The sequence below is a fragment of the Apaloderma vittatum genome, unplaced genomic scaffold (assembly GCF_000703405.1).
Source record: "Apaloderma vittatum isolate BGI_N311 unplaced genomic scaffold, ASM70340v1 scaffold1294, whole genome shotgun sequence".
NCBI lineage: Eukaryota > Metazoa > Chordata > Aves > Trogoniformes > Trogonidae > Apaloderma > Apaloderma vittatum.
Genome location: NW_009713016.1, coordinates 20,398 through 39,490, shown reverse-complemented (window position 1 = coordinate 39,490; position 19,093 = coordinate 20,398). Strand labels below are relative to the sequence as shown.

The window sequence follows — 19,093 nt, the reverse complement described above, 5'->3', positions numbered from 1 at the left end:
CTTTGAAGTTGCACATCTCCAAAGTAAAATATGAACTTTACATCATTTGAAGGAATATCTCTTCTTTTCTGTTGGATGGGATGAAACCAGTAACACTATATTATTCTATTAAGGCCATTCTGCCTGCTTTTCTGCCTAGAGATAAATGTTGAGAATCAGAAGCTGAAAGGAACAGTCTTATAGAATTCTCTTATTGTTCTAATTTGCCTTTAAGCCATTTGGTTTCATCATTTTTATTATATTTAAGAAAAATATTGTGTGAAAATACAAATCCTAATGTTTAATGATATGTTTTATAATCTTGCACAATATCTAAAGCAACAAATTTGCCAGTTTTTCACTATGTAAATATCTGAAACTTTGTAGAGTAGGATTACTGGTTGGACCCAAAGGGTCTTTTCCAACTTGAAAAATTCTATGAATCTATAAGTCTAAGATGTTTTTAACTTTTCCCGTGAACATTTTTTTTCTTTGTGCCTTTGTCCTGCTGCTCCTGTTTATCTCTAATTTTTATGTTTTGTGTCACTTTTATTAAAATCAGATAATTTCAAGGCAATTTGACACATAGCTTTCCAAAGAGAAGGGAAATTAATGCAAAAAAAAAAAAGAAAAGAGTTACTCAGCCACTATCCTTGTGAATGGAATAGAATTGGTTGACACTCCTGATTTACCTTCACAATTCTTGAAAAATAACATAACAGTGTTAGGTTTCATCTTATTAGAATGATACCAAACATTCTTTGAGCAGAATACAAATATTTTTTCTAAAAGTCAATTCTAAATTAGTTCTATACTGACAGACTGCATTTTATGTGTTTCGTTGGGATGGACAAACATGTCCCCTCTTCTTCTGATAAAGTTTGAAATTAACTCCATATTGCACAAAGTAAATAAATGAAGACCATCAGTATATATTCATCCGAAAAGTAGTATAAGAGTCTTGCATCCACCTCCTTATTGTCCTACTGTCAAATTCTGCCTTGGAGAGGGGAGGATTAATCCCTATCTAGCTTCCTCCCCTTGTGTGTTACTGGGACAGTATTATTTTCTTTGCTTTCCTTTTCAGAGAATAGGTATATACTGATGTCTAATTAAGTGTCTGCAAAATTGAAAGTTTCTTCTTCACAGTGATAATCCTTTGTGCATTCTGTAGTGAAGGAACCAAGTTTGTTCTCTGTTTCTTGCTGGTGCCTAAATGCAGCTGTAGGGAATTTCTCACATGTTGCAGCTGAGGGTCATTAATTCCTATTTACCTCTCAAAATAGGTGTAATGTTGCATAGCTATTATTAGTGCAAATTATCTTTATACATGTAATGCTCATATTAAGCAATTGCAAATGAGAGAGATTAGCAAAATATAGAAAAGTAATGTTTCTCTATCTTAATCACATTTATTGTGCTTGTGAAACTCTTACAACATATTAATAAATAACGTAAGGAGAAAAAATTGGACAGCTGAGTGTGTCTAACAAGGTGTCGCAAGTCTTTGAGCAGCAAGGAGAATGTAACTAGATAAGCACACATTCCGAAGCAGTGAAGATAGTTTTGTCTACCATTGAGGTTATCGCATGGTCCATCATTTGCTTCACACAAACAGCTCTCGAGTGTATTCCACATTTGTCAGTCATGTTTACCGACCTCTTTTCTCAGCGTGCATTCATCTTGTATTTATAATGCTCCCCATCAATTAAAAGAAAGCAGTCCTTTAAGCATAGTCTACATCTATTTGCTGTATTAGAAGAATAATGTATGTTTTTTAGAAATCCCTTGACTCAGTTAATCTAATGTGATCAGAATCCAAATAAATAAGAACAAGTTAATACTTAATTTCTTCAGTATGAGATGTTCTATGTATCAGTTTATCCCTGTTATTTCCAATGAAGAATTAATGGGAATAAAATCTGGATATTTTATATTAGGGCAAATTGATGATAATAACAGGTGAGCTCTCACAACTGCCTTATGTAGTAGCATTAATTCTTTCCTATCTATACTAGACACATTTCACACATTTTAAATAGTATTTGCCCCTTTCACATCTGCAGCATATTGGTGGCTCATGATCAATTAGTCTGCTCAACTTTTTCTCGTCTTAGTGTATCACGCTGATGAACTCCTATTCTGTAGCAGAAATCCTTTCTGTTAGTCTGTCACTTTACCATTGCGTATCATAATGCAAGGTCTGTGTGTCATAATCCAGGGTGGGTTTTTTTGTCATTCCGTTTTTTCCTGTTTGATATGCTGACCCTTCTCCATATTGGCAAGACCTGCTGCATCTGTATTATCAGTGAGGTGCGTATTTATAAAGTCTAAATCCAGGCAGTACAATTAAAAAGATTTATGAAAATGCAAGGATAGATTGCCCTTGCCCCAGAAATGTCCTAGATTATGTTCTGGATGTGATAGCTCACAGATTGTTAGGGATTCCCACATGTAGCTGAGAATCTATTTCTTAAATAAAAATTAATTCTTAGATTGCAGTTATAAGAAGACACTTCAGGTTGAGTTTTTTACCCTATCTCTAGCTGGGAAGAAGTTTACACAAATTTAAATCTTTCTTCTCCTTGCTTGCATTTCTCACACAATCATTGATCCTCTGGTTATTTAGGGAATAATGTGACCTTCTTGTTGTCTATTAATTTTCCTCACCTCAGTAACCCTAGTAAGATTAGATTGTCGCTTACATGTGTGGCAACTGAAAATGTTTTTGTTATGTGCAGGACCATCACTGTTGGTAGTAGCAATTGCTCTCCAGACAATACCTGTGGAGTATGTCTGTTGTAATGGCATAAATTTGAGTATTTGATTTTCAGTAATGTTACAGAGGCCTTGATCATATCCAGTTCTAGCCATTGTTCCTTACAGTGTGTTATGAATAGGCTAGTTTTGCCATATTGCCAAATAATTTTGATCAAACCATTTCTGTTTCAATCATACTTCTCATTAAACTTATCAAGCATGAGCCTAAAGAAAGTGGATGCATTTTATTATGAGTGTTTTCCCATAACCAATATTGCTTCATTTTGGAGCTATATGTAGGAGGAACTTCATTGTGCAGATAGGAATAATAGCCAGAAAATAATTATTGATTATATGCCTCTGAAATGAGACGGAGTAAAGAGTTTAGAACTACATTTGCTTTAAGGTGTGCATCATAGTTGGGAACCTATTCATATCATACATATGTGCACTGTTTTCAGATTTAAATGTTACTGTTTCTAACTACATTTTAAAGGGCAATAGGACATCAAGATATAGAGAGTACTGTGGGAAATTGAATTATATCTTGCTATATAAAATATAGAACAGTATTTCTCCCTAGCTTCTCTCAACTGTTTTTATTGATGACAACATTACTCTTGTAACTAACATGGAGGTAAAAGGGAATGTAGTAAATTCAAAATTATTATCTATTTAATATTTGTGGCTTTTTAGTTTTATGGGGGTTTTTTAGCATGAACTGATATTTCAGACATGAATTCAGATAGCTAGTGCAGTAACATTTTTATTATTGCTTCTTTTAATTTATCCATGGGAGGCAAATATTTTCTTTTAATATTTAACTTCTTGTGGAAGTTAAATATCTACAAAATATATTTAAGAGGCTGTAAATTCAGTTTGGCTGAGGTAAAAGATAACTGTTGGAGTGTTTATCTAGCTTCTCCCTTGACATTATCTGTTCCTCTGAGTTTTGATAATCTTCCACTTGTTTTAAGATTAGTATTTTATCATTTCACTGCAGAATGCAAAATATAGGTACAACATCCCTATTTATTTGGTTTTTAATAGGACACAAGTAATAACTTGCATTAAAACTCTTTTGATAAACCATCTTTGTAGTATGAGCCTATGCAGTATGTATTGAAAGGTGAAATACAGCAGACTAAAAAGAGACTAATTTCTTACGGGAAAACTTGCAGGAACCTAAATGCAACAGCAGAATTAAGATTTGAACCATAACTGCCATAATAAAAGTTACCATTTTAAAAACCTTATCTGATCAAGGCTATGAAATACTAGTGAAGATTCAAACTAACATCCTATTATGAATCAGGAGATAAATGTACTAAAAGCAAGAAACCCAAAACTGAAATGCACAGGCTTCAGCTTGGCTATGGGTAGGAGATATTGGGAGAAAAAAAGAATCCTTGAAAGAAGATTAAAAGAAATCTTGGGAAAAAATCAGAAAATAAGTTAAAAAATAAGACTATTCAAGAATGTTTCTGCTTTTCTCTTTCCATTAACTTAGAAAATAGAGGTGAAATAGCTGGTATAGAACAGAAAACAAATCTTAAAAGGAACTATGATTTTACCAAAGAATCCTTAAAAAATCTTTACAGTCCTTACAAAACCTCTTTTTTGTCCTTATCAAATCAACAATTCCAGAGTTTCTTATCTGATTTTAATGCCTTAGATGAAGATGTTAAATGAGTACATAAACAGTTAGATGGAGAATAAATTCAATTTTTACATAATTGTATCAAACACAAATAGTATTATGTAATCAATTATGTGAAGTGAGATGGAAAATTAAGTTGTTTATGTATCTTAAACAATATCTTCTAATACTCAGCTTTTATTATAGATTACTAGATAACTTTAAATGTGATTATTTAAGAAAAGCCAATGACATCCTTGTCATTGAACTCTATACCTTAAGTTCTCTCAGATGGCTTGCTTTCTGCATCTAATAGGTGCATTAGCCATGAAGCTTATTTTTACAGTTTACAGCCTAGACACTTTATCTGTGTTTTCATTAGCTCTGCAGACTTGCCTCTCATTATGAGCCATTTCATAGGAAGAGATTTTTCTGATGGACAAATGAAAAATTAACTGCTATTAGTATCTTCTGCCTTGTGAATTAGTTATACGTGTTGATAAAACAATTATAAACTGTATGTTTTTTCTTTTTCACCTAAGGAGCTTGCAGTATACATAAGTAGCATGGAAGTGTCATGAAACAGAAGATTTTACTGATTATAATACAGTTGATTTTTTTGAGTGTTCGTATTTTATAGTAATATATCAATTTTTATTAGTTGGCCCATTTGTTGAAAATTAGTTCTCGCAACTTAAAAACCACTCGTGCAGAAGTTCATAATAATTATTGTGAGATTTCTTCTTAAAATCCATAGTTGCAGCATTATTGTCAGATGTGGAAAAGTTTTGCCAAGTATTTGAGTTTTAATCAGCGTTTTCTTGTGGGTGGATGTGAAAAACAAAAGAATTTTGTGGGCGTAAGCAGAAATAGCACATTTTTCTCTGAACAGCTGTATAATAGCCACTTTTAAAAGCTAAATAGTAAACACAGAAGGAAAGGTTTTCACACCATAGAATGTAAGGCAAAATATTTCTGGCTTCCATATTGTGGGAGTTATTATAGAACAGAAAATGCTAAGTAAAATCTGGATGTATGCTTGGACAGCTGACACTTCAAGAAACAAGTTAGAAATCAGAGAGAGTCCTTTTCAGAGCTATGCTGGTTGCCAACCCCTTATGGCTTTGGAAGTAATTGAGAACTGAGGAGTACACACAAATGCTTTATGATCTACAGCTTGTCATACCTATTTTTTGTAGAGAATTTTTGTCATAATAGAGACCAATTTGCATTTTTGAAGTTTAGCTCTTTGTAGAGCTTCAGAAACATATACCATTCCAACAACTATGTATATAAGTTATTAAATAATGATCTGATTTAGAAGAATATAAATGAAGCCTTTAAGTAGGTCTTTTCTATGTACATATTATTCCTCAGTAAAGAAAAATATGGAAAAAGGCCATTGGTAATTGCTTTGTTAACCACTGTAGAAAATGCCAAATCTCTGGTCACAGATGCCACTAGTTTAGCACTTAAGGTCCCATGATAAAGCTTTTGTCATGTGTAAAAATCGGATTTGTTTTTAAACTCAGAAATCATCTTAAAGTTAATATATCATTCCAATATATGTGTAATATATATATGTCTCTGTAAGGCAAAGTTGGTAGATAAAAGTAATATCTTTTGACAGAGAACAGGCCACCACTTTTGTCAATGATTTTTTGACCATCTGGCCACTTCTTACCTGATACAGTTTTCATTCTGTAATGAACAATATGGCCTCTAACTTAGGCTTGTCACTAGAAGTTAATAGTTGCTATACTGCTGTCTTCTGTTCTCAGTGACTTTGGTGGCAGACTTTTACCATCTCAAAATTTTGTCTGTAGCATGCTGAATATCGCCAAGAAATACATACCCCCATTGATTTAGAAATTTAAATGTCTTCTGAGTCTTGTGTTGTAAAGATCATCGTATGTGGTTGCTTGGTATAGTTACATATGTAAGTATGTAATGAGCACTACATCTGCCAAAAGTGAGATGCTCACAGCAAACGTAAAGACTTGCTTTCAATTATCTGTTCCAATTAATTTTATTTAACATGGATGGATCAGTGTCAACATGAAAGATTGAAGCAGTCAGGTCATAGCTAAGATACTCAAGACCAGGATTCAGATTTTCTCAGAGTCAAGCAGAGAGGAAAATGATTCATGGCTGCACACAGAAAATGTATGTCTGCTGTTTGCTGACTGTGGGATTTACCAGAGAAGTGTAAACCCCAAGTTCAATTCCTGATAGTTTTATTTCTGGTTTTTATTTCCACAATTCAAGTGAGAATGTGATTGCTAGCCTCAAATTAGAGTCTAGGTATTTGTTTGTTTAACCTGACAAAATTTTTGTAGGACATTTGGAGCTTCAGCGTGGTCTATGAAGACTTCGAGGGTACCTAATAGTTGCCTTCCAATACCTGAAGGGAACCTACAGGAAGGCTGGGGAGGGACTTTTTACAAGAGTGTCCACTGATAGGACAAGGGGAAATGGGTTTAAGTTGAAGGAGAAAAGATTTAAATTAGATCTTAGGAAGAAATTCTTCAGTACAAAGGCGGCAAGACTTTGGAATAAATTGCCCAGAGACGTTATGGCTGCCCCCTCCCTGGAGGTGTTCCAGGCCAAGTTGGACGGAGCCTTGAGTCCAACTTGATCTAGTTGAGAGGCGTCCCTGCCCATGACAGGGAGGTTGGACTAGATGATCTCTAAGGTCCCTTCCAGCCTAGGCCATTCTATGATTCTATATGACAAAACTGGTTCAGTGTGAAGGAGGAGGCATCAACCCCATTCCAAAATATAATCTCACTGGAAAAATAGGGTAGCAGCTAAGCAATGTTATAGAGATAAAAGTGAATGCCTAAAGAGATGATCTCCAAGTGATTTTGAGGATCGTATTCTGTTCAGGGAAAGTGTTTTGCTATTGAGTCACTTCCTAGATGTATTCAGAGCTTTGACAGGCTTAAATCAAACAACTTCTGGTTCTCTCTGGCTATCTTGAGTGTAGATATTGTCAGAGTCCTGATGGGTACAGAAGGGAAAAGGGAAGAAAAATAGGGTATAGTGCAAAATCCCTCACAAAGGCTGTAACTTGAAAAGTTAACACACTTTTTTAGGATTGGATATTCCTATTAGAAATAAGTACCTAATTTCTCTACAGTTTCTTAGAGCAGAGACATATGGAATTTCTTTAGAATTCTGTTCCTGAAATTAATAGGAAATAAAATTATGTCAGTATTCTATAAAGTTGGAAATTCTGCAAAAATATTGGTATTTGTACCATGCTGGGTATTTTTTGGTTACAGGTTTCTTTCTCTTATTTGGTTTTTTGAGTGTCCAAGTGAAGATGTAAAGATCAGATTTTTCTGAAATAAAGAGAATGTTATTCTTAGAATGGCTAATTTGATTCCTATAGCTAATTTACGAAGTAAGAATATCAGGATCTTGTACTGACTTATCAAAAAGTGAAAATATAGGGGAGCATATTCATTTTCATTCTTTTCTTTATGTCTGATATTTCTGAGGGATATATATATATATGGCCATAAACTATATTTGAGACTTAATGGTATTCTGCAGTGATACAAAATGAGTCATTATTTCCTAAACATACCTGTGTAGATGACATGTATTATGTTGGCCTGATCATATCGTATTAGTATTGAAAAACTGCAATTTGTTTGTTTATTTTGTATTTTCAGGTAGAGATTGAAAAGCTGGACTATCACTTCTACCTGCCTTTGTTTTTTGATGGGCTTTGTGAAACGACATTTCCGTATGAATTTTTTGCTCGTCAAGGAATCCATGACATGTTGGAACATGGTGGAAACAAGATTCTTCCTGTCGTTCCTCAACTCATTATCCCAATAAAAAGTAGGTGAACATGTGGAAGAAATAAATCCCTAAAATTGCATTTATATAGTGCAGATTTTTGACAAGTTGCTAATTAAAAAATGAAACATGACAGGCAGTACCTTTCATGGAGGTTATTGCAAATGTGAGTAAATTGTAAGGTGTAAGGCCAGGCCAGAAGGCTTATGCCTTCCAACACCTGATATGTGCAGTAGTCCAGAATAATAGACTGTCTGGTTAGTGTTTTTCTTATTACAATGTGTCTCTTGGTATTTGGAAATGTGAAGTGACATTCTCTTACCTAATTTGATATGTTTATTATGTAAATCCACTGCTGTATAAACCAGTTCATCTAAATTGACGGGAGAAGTCAACATGAAACTTATGGAATTACATGTCTTGTTGTCCTTTTGTTTATTCTGTCTTATATTTATTTAGTTGATATCTTTTCTATCATCATTCTTATTACTTTGCATATACACAAATCTATTTAAATTGGAACTTCAGCTTGAGTAACGTCATATGTAAAATTCTGACATTTAAAAATATTAATTTTGAAGTTTTTATACATTCAAACATATTTTTGTAGAAAAATTATGATAGGTAATAACTTACTTTAGTAAAAGTGTAGTACCACTAAGACTCCAAGTGTAATACCACTAAAAAGAAAAATTCTTTTCTTGAAACTCCTAGTCTTTTAGATATTTTGTGTTATCATTTCCTGTTTCTTTAGATCAATACCTTGAGGAGCTACTCTTCTAATGATCATCCATCTTTCGTTAGGTATTATGACTCTTTAGTCTGCATGCTACATGCATACTAATAGATGCTCATATCTGTTAAACCTGGCTGCTGTTTTATTGCTGGTCAGCTTTGGTATCATTGCCCTCCTTCATCCTATATTCCTGAGATGCTTCAGCATCCATGCTAGTACTGAACAAAACAGAATCATTGAATAGAGTTGGATACAGCATTGGAAAAGCGGAAAAGGAAGCATGGAGCCTAATAATACTGAAATAATAGCATTGGAAAGGTCAGAATTGTGGATTTTTCATTCAGTTATTCACTGAAGTTTAATTATAGATGTCATTATCTCTATCTTACTGTAGATTTTGAAAATGTCAGAAGGAATATATAATATTCAGAATGGTTACTCTTTAAGTGACGCTTGTGCTAGGTTATGAAAATGCTACAGTTTTTTCTTTCTAAGAGGGAAACGCGTAAAGAGAGGAATCATGTCATTTCGGTGTTTCCAACACCACCCAAATATATTTATATCTTTTTTTTTTTTTTTTAAGCTGAAATCGTTTTTTTTAGAAAAGACTGCAGGTTTATGACAGCAGCTACTCAGATAGGATTTAAAAGTCTTGCTGAGACCAGAATCTAGCTTGGAAATAATTGCCTGGAAGCTTTAGCTGTTACACAGCTTTTAGCATTAGGAAGAGACTGCTAGGTAAGGATATTTATGTGGGTTTGATATATAGTCTTTTAAATCAAGTCATAATTTTTGATGCTGGAACACATTCTAGAATCTGCTAGCTCAATTTAGTTGTTGGTTCTGCTTTATTTTATTGCAAAATGCTTATTTTTTATTTTTAAAAAACCCTTTTGTATCATCTTTAACGTGTGAAGAGTCTAAGTGTTAGCAATGATAAAAGCTTTTTCCTAATTAGAGCTGTATTAATATTAATATTAAAAAGTCACACTGCTATTCCAAGGAATCCGAAAGTGTGTACTTATAAGTTTTTTAATTTGCTATGGCCATGTAATATAGCAGTGTAGTCAGTTGCACATTTCTGTAACTCAGGTGCATCCACAATAAATTCAGCTGTGTCTTACACATAGTACTATCTCTCAAGTGTCCCACTGAGTGAGTTTTATCTGATTAACCAGTCTTCTTCCAGACCACTACCGTATTTCTACTGTGAAAGAGTGAATCAATTGTTAGGCAAGGTAATATGTATGAAAGAGGGGAAAGGAATAAAAGGAAGACAGAAAAATAATCCTATAGATAGAATACTTCTATGAAACAGATAGACTGCTTTTAAAAGCAGTTTTCTCTCCTGCATATTCATCAAAGAAAAATATTAATAAAGAGCTGCTCTCTAAAAACACTTTAAATTAAGTATTGGAACTCTGTACTGTATTTTAATGATTTAAGGAGAAATCTGCCCTCCACCCATCCTTGCTTAAAGTTCACATTTTTTGAACACAATATCATTTAATATGAAAATGATATTATTTAATGACTCTGTGGCTTACTGTAAGCCCAAATCCTTTCAACAAATTTTCTTCTGGTTGTGCAAACAGGCAGTGACTAACAAAAGGCAGACAATTGAAATTAACAAGTGCAGTTTCTTTCCTGAAATATGATTAAAATAATATGAAAAAATGCCATTTAGTTGAAAAATAATTGCTTTTTTCACATTGAAAGGCACTCTTTGTTTTAGAAATTCAGAGGAAGAAAAAAAATCTCAAAATGGAAGCACTGATTTTTCAGAGAGAAAAATGTTTTAAATGTGTTTTGTTTTCTCAAAATAACAATTCAAAATATATTGTACCTTGCAGTGGCAAAACATGATAAAAATGTAGTCATTGCATGCCATAAAACCCAGGAAAAGCAAATTACCTGTAAGTATCAAACTTGCAAGGAATCCAACTAAAAATAAAAAAATGCAACATCAGAAAATATAAATACTTTAAGGTGTTAAGACTTTGTACCTCCTTTCACAAAAGGTATAGGCAAATCCATTGTCTGAGTTATTTAAACAAGACAAAGATTCATAAATTAAGACCTAGTTAAAGGTGTCCCTGCTTACTGCAAGGGGTTGGACGAGATGACCTTTAAAGGTGCCTTCCAACCCAACGCATTCTTTCTATGATTCTATGATTCTACATATGGCCAATTGTAAAGTGGAGGTATTTTGTAATACCTCTACTTTTGTAGAGATATTACAAAAGGTCTGATGCACAACACACAACAGAATATCCTCTTTGCCAGAACGCTCCATATTTTTATTTTCTTATTGCAGACAGGTGAAGAGGTAGGAGAAGGCTAATTTTGCTTCACATCATAAACTGCATTAGTGTCAGAGAGCAGAACAGAACACGCACCCTGGGTTGCAAGGAAAACTGCCTTTAGGAGACCTGAGAGTTCACTTAGTTTTAGAGAACAGAGGGTTCTGTCTGGCCCCACCGTGCTTTTCAATAATGCACTGTTGTATCTTAAAATTCCCTTGTGGCCTACAGTGGCCTATAGCCAGCCAAGAATAACCAGGGAAAGGGGTGTGAGAGTGAGATGCCTTTTGCACCATGTGCTTGTTAATGCAAAACTCTTACTCTGAATTCTGTCTGGTCATTATGTGAATGCACAATTCCTTTTGATACTAATTTTTGGGGAAAATCCTTGCTTTTAATATGACATTCGTCCCAACAAATGCCAGATCAGAAAACCCGTAAGTCTTTTTGCTTGCTTTCATTAGACTTCTGCAACTCTGAGATCCCTGACGGCAGAGTTCCTCAGATTCAGCATGAGACAACACATGCAGACATAAACACTGAGGTGGTGGGAAGTTTCTACACTTTTGCCTGATATTTCTGTGAGTAACACCAGTGACATCCAATACAGCATGTGGAAGCACCTCCTCTCCTTTCAAAGGCAGTGAGAGTGCTTCCATTTACATTTTCTTTGCTGGCAACATAGCTGGAGTTTCCAACTCACTCACAGACAGTGACCAATCGTTCCAGCTCCTGCACTACAACCAGTTCCTTGCAACTGGCTTTTGCTAATTGTTTGTGGAGCAACTCAGTGAATCTCACATCTAGACATGCTAAAAAAATCTAAACCACCAAACCTAAAATGAAATCAAAATATTTTCAGAGTGGCATTACTTTTAAACTCAGATCATTTTATTGGTCAAGTTTATAGCTGCACTGTCACAGATGAAGGAAGCGTGCATAATAGTGCAGAAGTTGGAGTAACTTGAGTGGAGATAATCAGTAGGAACACCTTGATATAACGTTGCTAGTGAAGAAAATAGTGTGAAATCCAACACTTCAGCATCTTGGATCACCCACTTGCCAGAATCTTGTGTGTTCTGTGCTGTGAATCCTAAAATGGACACATATGCAATCTGAACTTAGGCCTAGAAGCCAATAAAACCCACGTCTTTACCCTTAAATTTTAAGTTACATGGAAGTAGTTTCTAGATAGTCACAGTCAGCAAATGAGCAATTGTAATTTAGTCCAAAAAGAATAATCTCCATCCTAGGGAACATTCAAGTTTTCCTTTTGAGGCTTTTTCCACAGTGTTAAAATTTCCTTCTGTGACACAGTAGATGAAGGCTAACTTAAACTTTTTGAAAATATTTAATTAAGGGAAACAGGTTTTTTGTGAGTCAGATATAGAGAAATGCATAGAGCAGTCCTCCCTCAGTGTCACTTACAGAGTCCTTTTTATTATTGAAGCAATTTCTAAATTAGAATAGTTTTTGTTTTCTCATTTTCCACGTTCTGTTTGCCTGCAAAATGTGGATTGTTATCTTGGACAACAGTGTACTTAACTCCCATTTAATGGCAAATCGGTGTCACTGTTGCATTTAGATAAATTGAACCTATTGCTAGCTGTTGTTCTGAACACATGTATACTTGTTTTTCTCCTCATATATCTTTACTGTGTTTAAGAGTGTTTAATAGTCATTAACTACTTCCTTATTTCACAGAATCCTGAAATATTTTTGCAGAATAAATGTGGCTTTCTGGACTGTAGTATTTTTCTTTCTGTAAATCATGTAAATTTATTTCTGTCATCTACAGAAAGTAAATTAGACCTTTAATGGAATTGTTATCTTCCTCCTGACTGACCGTTGCTCTGAGAAATACCTCTGGTTGTTAAGATCACAGACTGAAAATTAATTCTAAACAAACTTGTTATTATAGACTTAAAATGCTTTTAATAAAACAAAGTTCTCTGATTTAAAAAACAAAAAAATAAAGTTGTCTTGGTTCTTAAATACCAAAGCTTTTCTGCTTCGTAGGTCCCATCAACCAGTGCAAGTGATTGCAATTAGAAGGTTTATGTTAAATTCTTCTGCTCAAAACTAGTTGTTCTAGGTGGTTTCAGATGGTATAGAAACTAGATTCTTTATTACTCCTTTTCACTTCTGTCTGTGAGGAGAAACTGTGTTTCTCATTCAATTAAGATAAACCTCATCCATGTTTGGGAAGTGAAATATGCAATTAACATTCCTCACTTTTGAAGCTGGAGTTATTATCTCCTTAATATCTTAATTTATTAATATTTAACATTTCTTGGTATGAATTTCATCTGCCATTTTATCACCTAGTCATTGTGCACTGTAAAGTCCTTCTGCAGGTCTTCAGAGCCAGTCCTTGTCTTTGGCACCTGTTACGCATTGGTAAATGTCTCTTCAAATCACCTATGAATCTATTGAAAACCGTGAACTTCAGCACAGTTTCTTTCATGGCTGTACTAGTGATACTTCTCCTCTGTGGCTATTTATTGTTGCCCTCATTTCCTATCTTATCTGACTAAAAAATTACAGAACACAAGGTTGTTATTCTGCTTTTTACTCACTCCTGATTGAAATGCTGTTTTGTAACAGCCTTCAGTACTATTCTGTAAAATTAAAGTAATACTTCTATTAGTTCAGGTATTTGAGTATTACGTATTTTGAAAGTTTTGGACAAAATTCTCTGCAAGAGTATCACTTTTATGAATTATATTTTAAGAACACTTCATGTTAGCAATTCTTTAAACCTGACTCCATGAATTTAAGAAAAGAAGCCCTTGATCAAGAGGATTAAGTAGATCACAACAATCAAAGCATCTTTATCCTGAGTGCTTGTTAGCCTGCAGGAGACCTTCTCTATGTATCTTGTTCTGCTTCAGGCAAAGTGTTTTCTAAAACAGGCGCCTCATTTAGCAGACGGGAGGGGTGTAGTGGTTTGACCCTGCCTGAAGGCCTGTCACAGGTGCCTATCACAGCTGTTCTGTCACTTCCGCTTCTTTGATGGACTGGAGAGAGAAAATACAACAAAAGGCTCCTGGGTTGAAGTAAGGATAGGGAGATCTCTCAGTTACTGTCAGGAGCAAAACAAACTTGGCTTGGGGAAATTAATTTATTGCCAATCAAATCAGAGAAGGTCAAGGATAAATAAATCCAAATCTTTAAAGAAACTGCCTTCCCCCCACCCCTTCCTTCTTCCCAGGATTAACTTTACTCCTGATTTCTCTACCTCCTCTGCCTGAGCAGTGCAGGGGTATGTGTGATGGGGGTTATGATCAATTCATTAAGTGTTATCTCTGCTGCTCCTTCTTCCTCAGGGGCAGGTCTCCTCACTCTTCCCCCACTCCAGCATGAGGTCCCTCTCACAGGATACCATTCATGAGTACTTCTCATGAAAGACAGTTCTCTGTGAACTGCCTCAATGCGAGTCCTTTTCATGGCGTCCGTTCGGAGCAGTTGCTCCAGCATGAGTCCCACGCAGGGACACAAGTACTGCCAGCAAACCTGCTCTGGCATGGCCTCCTCTCTCCATAGATCCTGCCAGGAGCTTTCTCCACTGTGGGCTTCCCGTGGGGTCACAAGCATCTACCTGCTCTGGCATGAGGTCTTCCATGGGCTACAAGAGGATATCTGCTCCACCACCAACCTCCATGGGCTGCAGAGGGACAGCCTGCGTCACCATTGTCTTCACCATGACTCAGGGAAAACTGTTCTGGCACCCAGAGGACATCTTCCCTCCCGTCCTCCCTTCCCTGACCCTGGTATCTTCACATATTCTCACTCCTTTCTCTCTCTCTGCAATTGCCATGGTTTTTTACCTCCTTTCTTAGACATGTTATCACAGAGGCATTTACCACCATCGCCTTGGCCAGTGGCAGGTCTTTCTTGGAGCCAGCTGGCAATGACTCTATGGGACACAGGGGTTCCTGGCAGCTTCTCACAGCAGCCACACCTGTAGCCACCACCTCCACCCTGGCTACCAAAACCTGGCCATGAAAACCCAGTACAGGGAGAGGTATCAATGCAGATTAAATTGATTTTAGTCTTCTGTTGTGAGAAAATTGAAACTGTCAGAGCATTTTTAAACATAGATTCACAGGTGCATTTGAAAAAGAGATTGTATATAATTAAAGGACAGTGCAAATTAAAGAGATTTAAATTATTGGAATAAGTTTAAATATAACTATTAAAATCTAAACTTTAATACTCAGAAAAGAAATGGATGTTTGGGGAATCTGATTTGATTCTGCAAAGCTGAGGCTATCAAAGTGCTACCTGGGGAAGAATGTTCTGATTTGCTCTCTTCTGTAAAAATACGTTGTGTCATGGACGAAATGCTGTCATATTTCCTGGCTTGTAAAATGTATCAGTCCCAAAGATGAGAGCTCTGACATCTGTTATAGGCAACATCTGAGACTGAGATAGGATTTTCCAAACTGTCAAGTAAAAATAAAATACAAAAATAAAAAAATACCAAATTACATACCTTCTAGATCTTTTTCTTTGAGATGGGTACTAGTAATTTCTTCCACTTCTGTTAACCTCTTGACTTCAGTGATGTTTTTCAAAATGCTGAAAGGTGCTTATTTCATGTACTGCATTAAAATTGTCTTCCTTTGATTCCTGTGGGAGAATGGTCTGCAGTGATGATAGTACACAGAAAATAATTACCAGATTTTAAAAAGATAAACATATGTTTGAAATTGATGTATCCTTGGGGCAGGGACTGTCTCTAATTAAATGTTTATACAGTGCCTAATATAATCAAGCCAGGAGCTGGTTGACTGCTATGCTTGCACAGTCCAAATATTTAATAATAATAACAGTTCTGCAGTCAATTTGATCTTACTTCTGATATTTACAAGTGTTTTCCTAGAACACACTGCAGAATTCTGCAATTTTAATGGCTTCAGGCTTAAATTCTGCTGTCTGTTTGATTCAACCATATCCATCACTTTGGCACTCAAAATCTTGATCCGAATGCTGTCTTTTGTTGCATGTGTCAAACGGAGAATGGGATGCCCCTGATTTGAGGGAGATGAGACAAATATCAAACTGATTTTCTAGCACGCATATGAAACCAGTGCCGGTTTTACCAGCAAGCACCCCTGCAGCACAACTCAGATGTTAAGGAAACTTGCATGACAGGTTCTGTGATGAGCTGTTCTTTGTAAATGTCTTTCTGGGTTCAGTATGTGTTCAGTTTGCTGCACTCATTGAAGTGCCCTTTCAGTCATGAAGCATAATTCACACTCCTGACTTTATTGAGGAATTAGCCTTTACCAGGACAGTCTTGGCTTCCACTCACACCAGGGTTGTCTTTGCACAAGACAGAACTCTTAAAACACGAAAGTGTGAAAACCTTTGGGAGCCGCCATCAGCATGAAAATGTTCTTCCTAGGGGTAGTTGGACAGCGATTTCCACTTACATTACACCCTCCATAACCAAAAGTAAGGCCTCTTATCCTCTAGGACAGCTTCTACAATTAGGAAGAAGTATTCCTGAAAGTGAGTACAATTTTTAGTTAAGGATTAAAAGGCTGTGATTACTTTTTATGTCCCTTAATTTAATTATTCATCTTTGTATTTATAAATAATCTTACTGATTTTATTCACGTTTGTATGAGTTCATTCGTACACATGAATGCAAATATTCAGTCATGTTTGTGTGAGTAACTAATAATTATTGTACTAAAATTTACAAGTGTTAATGATAATTTCCCAGTTAGTTAGGTTAGCTACTATTTCTCTGTATCACAATTTTGGCATGAATATATGTTGGAACCCCAAAGCTTACTCTTCCAGTCATTCCTTTAAGAAAAGGAATAATGCCTGTTCTTCTGTAAAAAATTATTTTCCTGTCTGTCACTTAGGGTGAGCATGCCACATGGATGGTCTTCCTGTCCGCTCATTGATATGTTCAGAAACAATATGGAATTAGGTGTAGCCTGATGACTACAGTAGGGACTGGCAGATAAGAAATATGGAATTCAGTCTGTATTTTCATTTAACAACACTTCTTTAACTTGGAATCACTCTGTGATGCACTACAGTACCTTTATACCTTGTTCTCTCTAACTGTTGTTTAACAGTAGTTTTAGTATGCTGTTCATAAGCATGCAGGGAGGCATGAAGCGACGTTACTTACTAGCTGTTTTTCAAGAGCTGTCTCTACATATTCACACAACCCATCTGCCTTGCCCTTACTCTGGAGCTCTAGCTCTCATTTCTAACACTTGGCAGGCATGAGATAAGAAGCAGATGCGGGTGGGGCACAGTGCATTTACTTAACAAGATGGAAAAATTGACATTGCTCCTGTGTGAGAATACTGCTTCATTCCCTCTGATTTTATTCCTGCGCACTGACAAAACTTAGCGCCTGAAATACTGAATTCTATTGCTTCAGTATGAAGAGGCAGTTCTTGAAGTTGTTAGTAACTCCATTTCGAATTTTGGTGTGTCCTATGTTGAATCACAGATTTATATACTTCTGTAGTTATAAAACATAGAGCGTTGAGTAGGAGCTTATCTTTTATAGCTTTTGCTTTCCCAGTGCAATGATGTAAACGACTATGTAAGTGAGCAGAACACTCGAGAATTAAACCAATATATAATAGCGTACCAAATTTGACAACTGCTTCCAGCTGCCTAATTTCAGAGAAGGTTTTATAACTAGAAGGATTTTGCAAGAAAATATATATGTATTTCAAGCATGACTCATTTTAATTACAAAAGAGAATGCAAAGTACTTGCTTTTAGTAAAATTAAAAGCTTAGAGAAACAAAAGGTATTTTGAAATGTCTTAGTGTCAAATGAGTAGAAGCATGGCATTGAAAGCCAAGAGAAAAATCTAAGTAGGCAAGACAAAATCCTTTCTTTTTTCTTTTTCAGAATGTTTGTCTTTTAAAAAAAGCCTACAAGGTTTTTTTGTGGGGTTTTTCTCCCTATAAACATTTGCTTCATTGTACTGATTCTCAGAATAGTAGGAATTGTTAGCTGAATGAATAAAATGGTCATGAAATAAATGAGTACAAACATACAAACACTAATTGTTGCACTAGAATGTGTCCATTGTCAACCTTTGCAGGTTGTCTTGCAATTGTACAATCCCATTGGCCCCAAATGGTACTTACTGAACATTTATTTTTTATTTGTTTGGACCATGCCAGTATTACATAGGCAGTATGAGGGAATAATGAGCTGCATTCTTTGGCTTACTGAAGAGTCAGCACAAATTGTGGGAACAAATAACAATCAGACAAGGCAATGTTTTATAACATCAGGACTGCAATCCATCTTTGGGATCTTTCAAAGCTGGGCTCATAAAGGCCCACTTACAATCCCCAGCAGAGCACGGTTTAATTAAATTTGTCCATTAGAGGACTCCTTCCCCTCCCTCTACATTTTAGAAATTAATTCTGCTTTCTGCCTATTGTTCTTCCTACATCACAGATGCACTGAGCCTTCGTAACCGACAGGTCATCTGCATCACGCTGAAAGTCCTCCAGCACCTGGTGGCATCAGCTGACATGGTGGGGGAGGCCTTGGTGCCCTATTATCGGCAAATCCTCCCAGTCCTAAACATCTTTAAGAATATGAATGGTGAGTTATCCTAACAGACACCGTGTCCTCCAACTCCTGAGGTAAAAAGGGGCTTGCGGCAGGGTTAATTAATGATGTAGTTAAGATTTATTACTGTATATAAGCTCAAATCCATTTGGAGCTCTAAATAATGTAAACTGCCCCCTCTTACTATTCCCTAAGGATGCACTGAAATTAACAATTTCGTTTATTACCCCTTGCACGTACAGTTTATTTAAAGCAGTACAGAAGCACTGAAGCAGTTCTATA

At 35.7% G+C, this 19,093-nt stretch overlaps 1 protein-coding gene across 1 annotated transcript; it reads left to right on the top strand.

Annotated features, from left to right (window-relative positions):
* Positions 1-8,061: 8,061 nt before the first annotated feature.
* PACRG (PARK2 co-regulated) lies at positions 8,062-18,844 on the top strand (the record flags this gene model as incomplete). The annotated part of the gene is made up of 2 exons (XM_009868173.1): positions 8,062-8,233; positions 18,695-18,844. Coding segments are annotated over 2 exons (322 nt in total), but the record flags the coding sequence as incomplete, so codon positions are not given.
* Between the last annotated feature and the right edge of the window lie 249 nt (positions 18,845-19,093).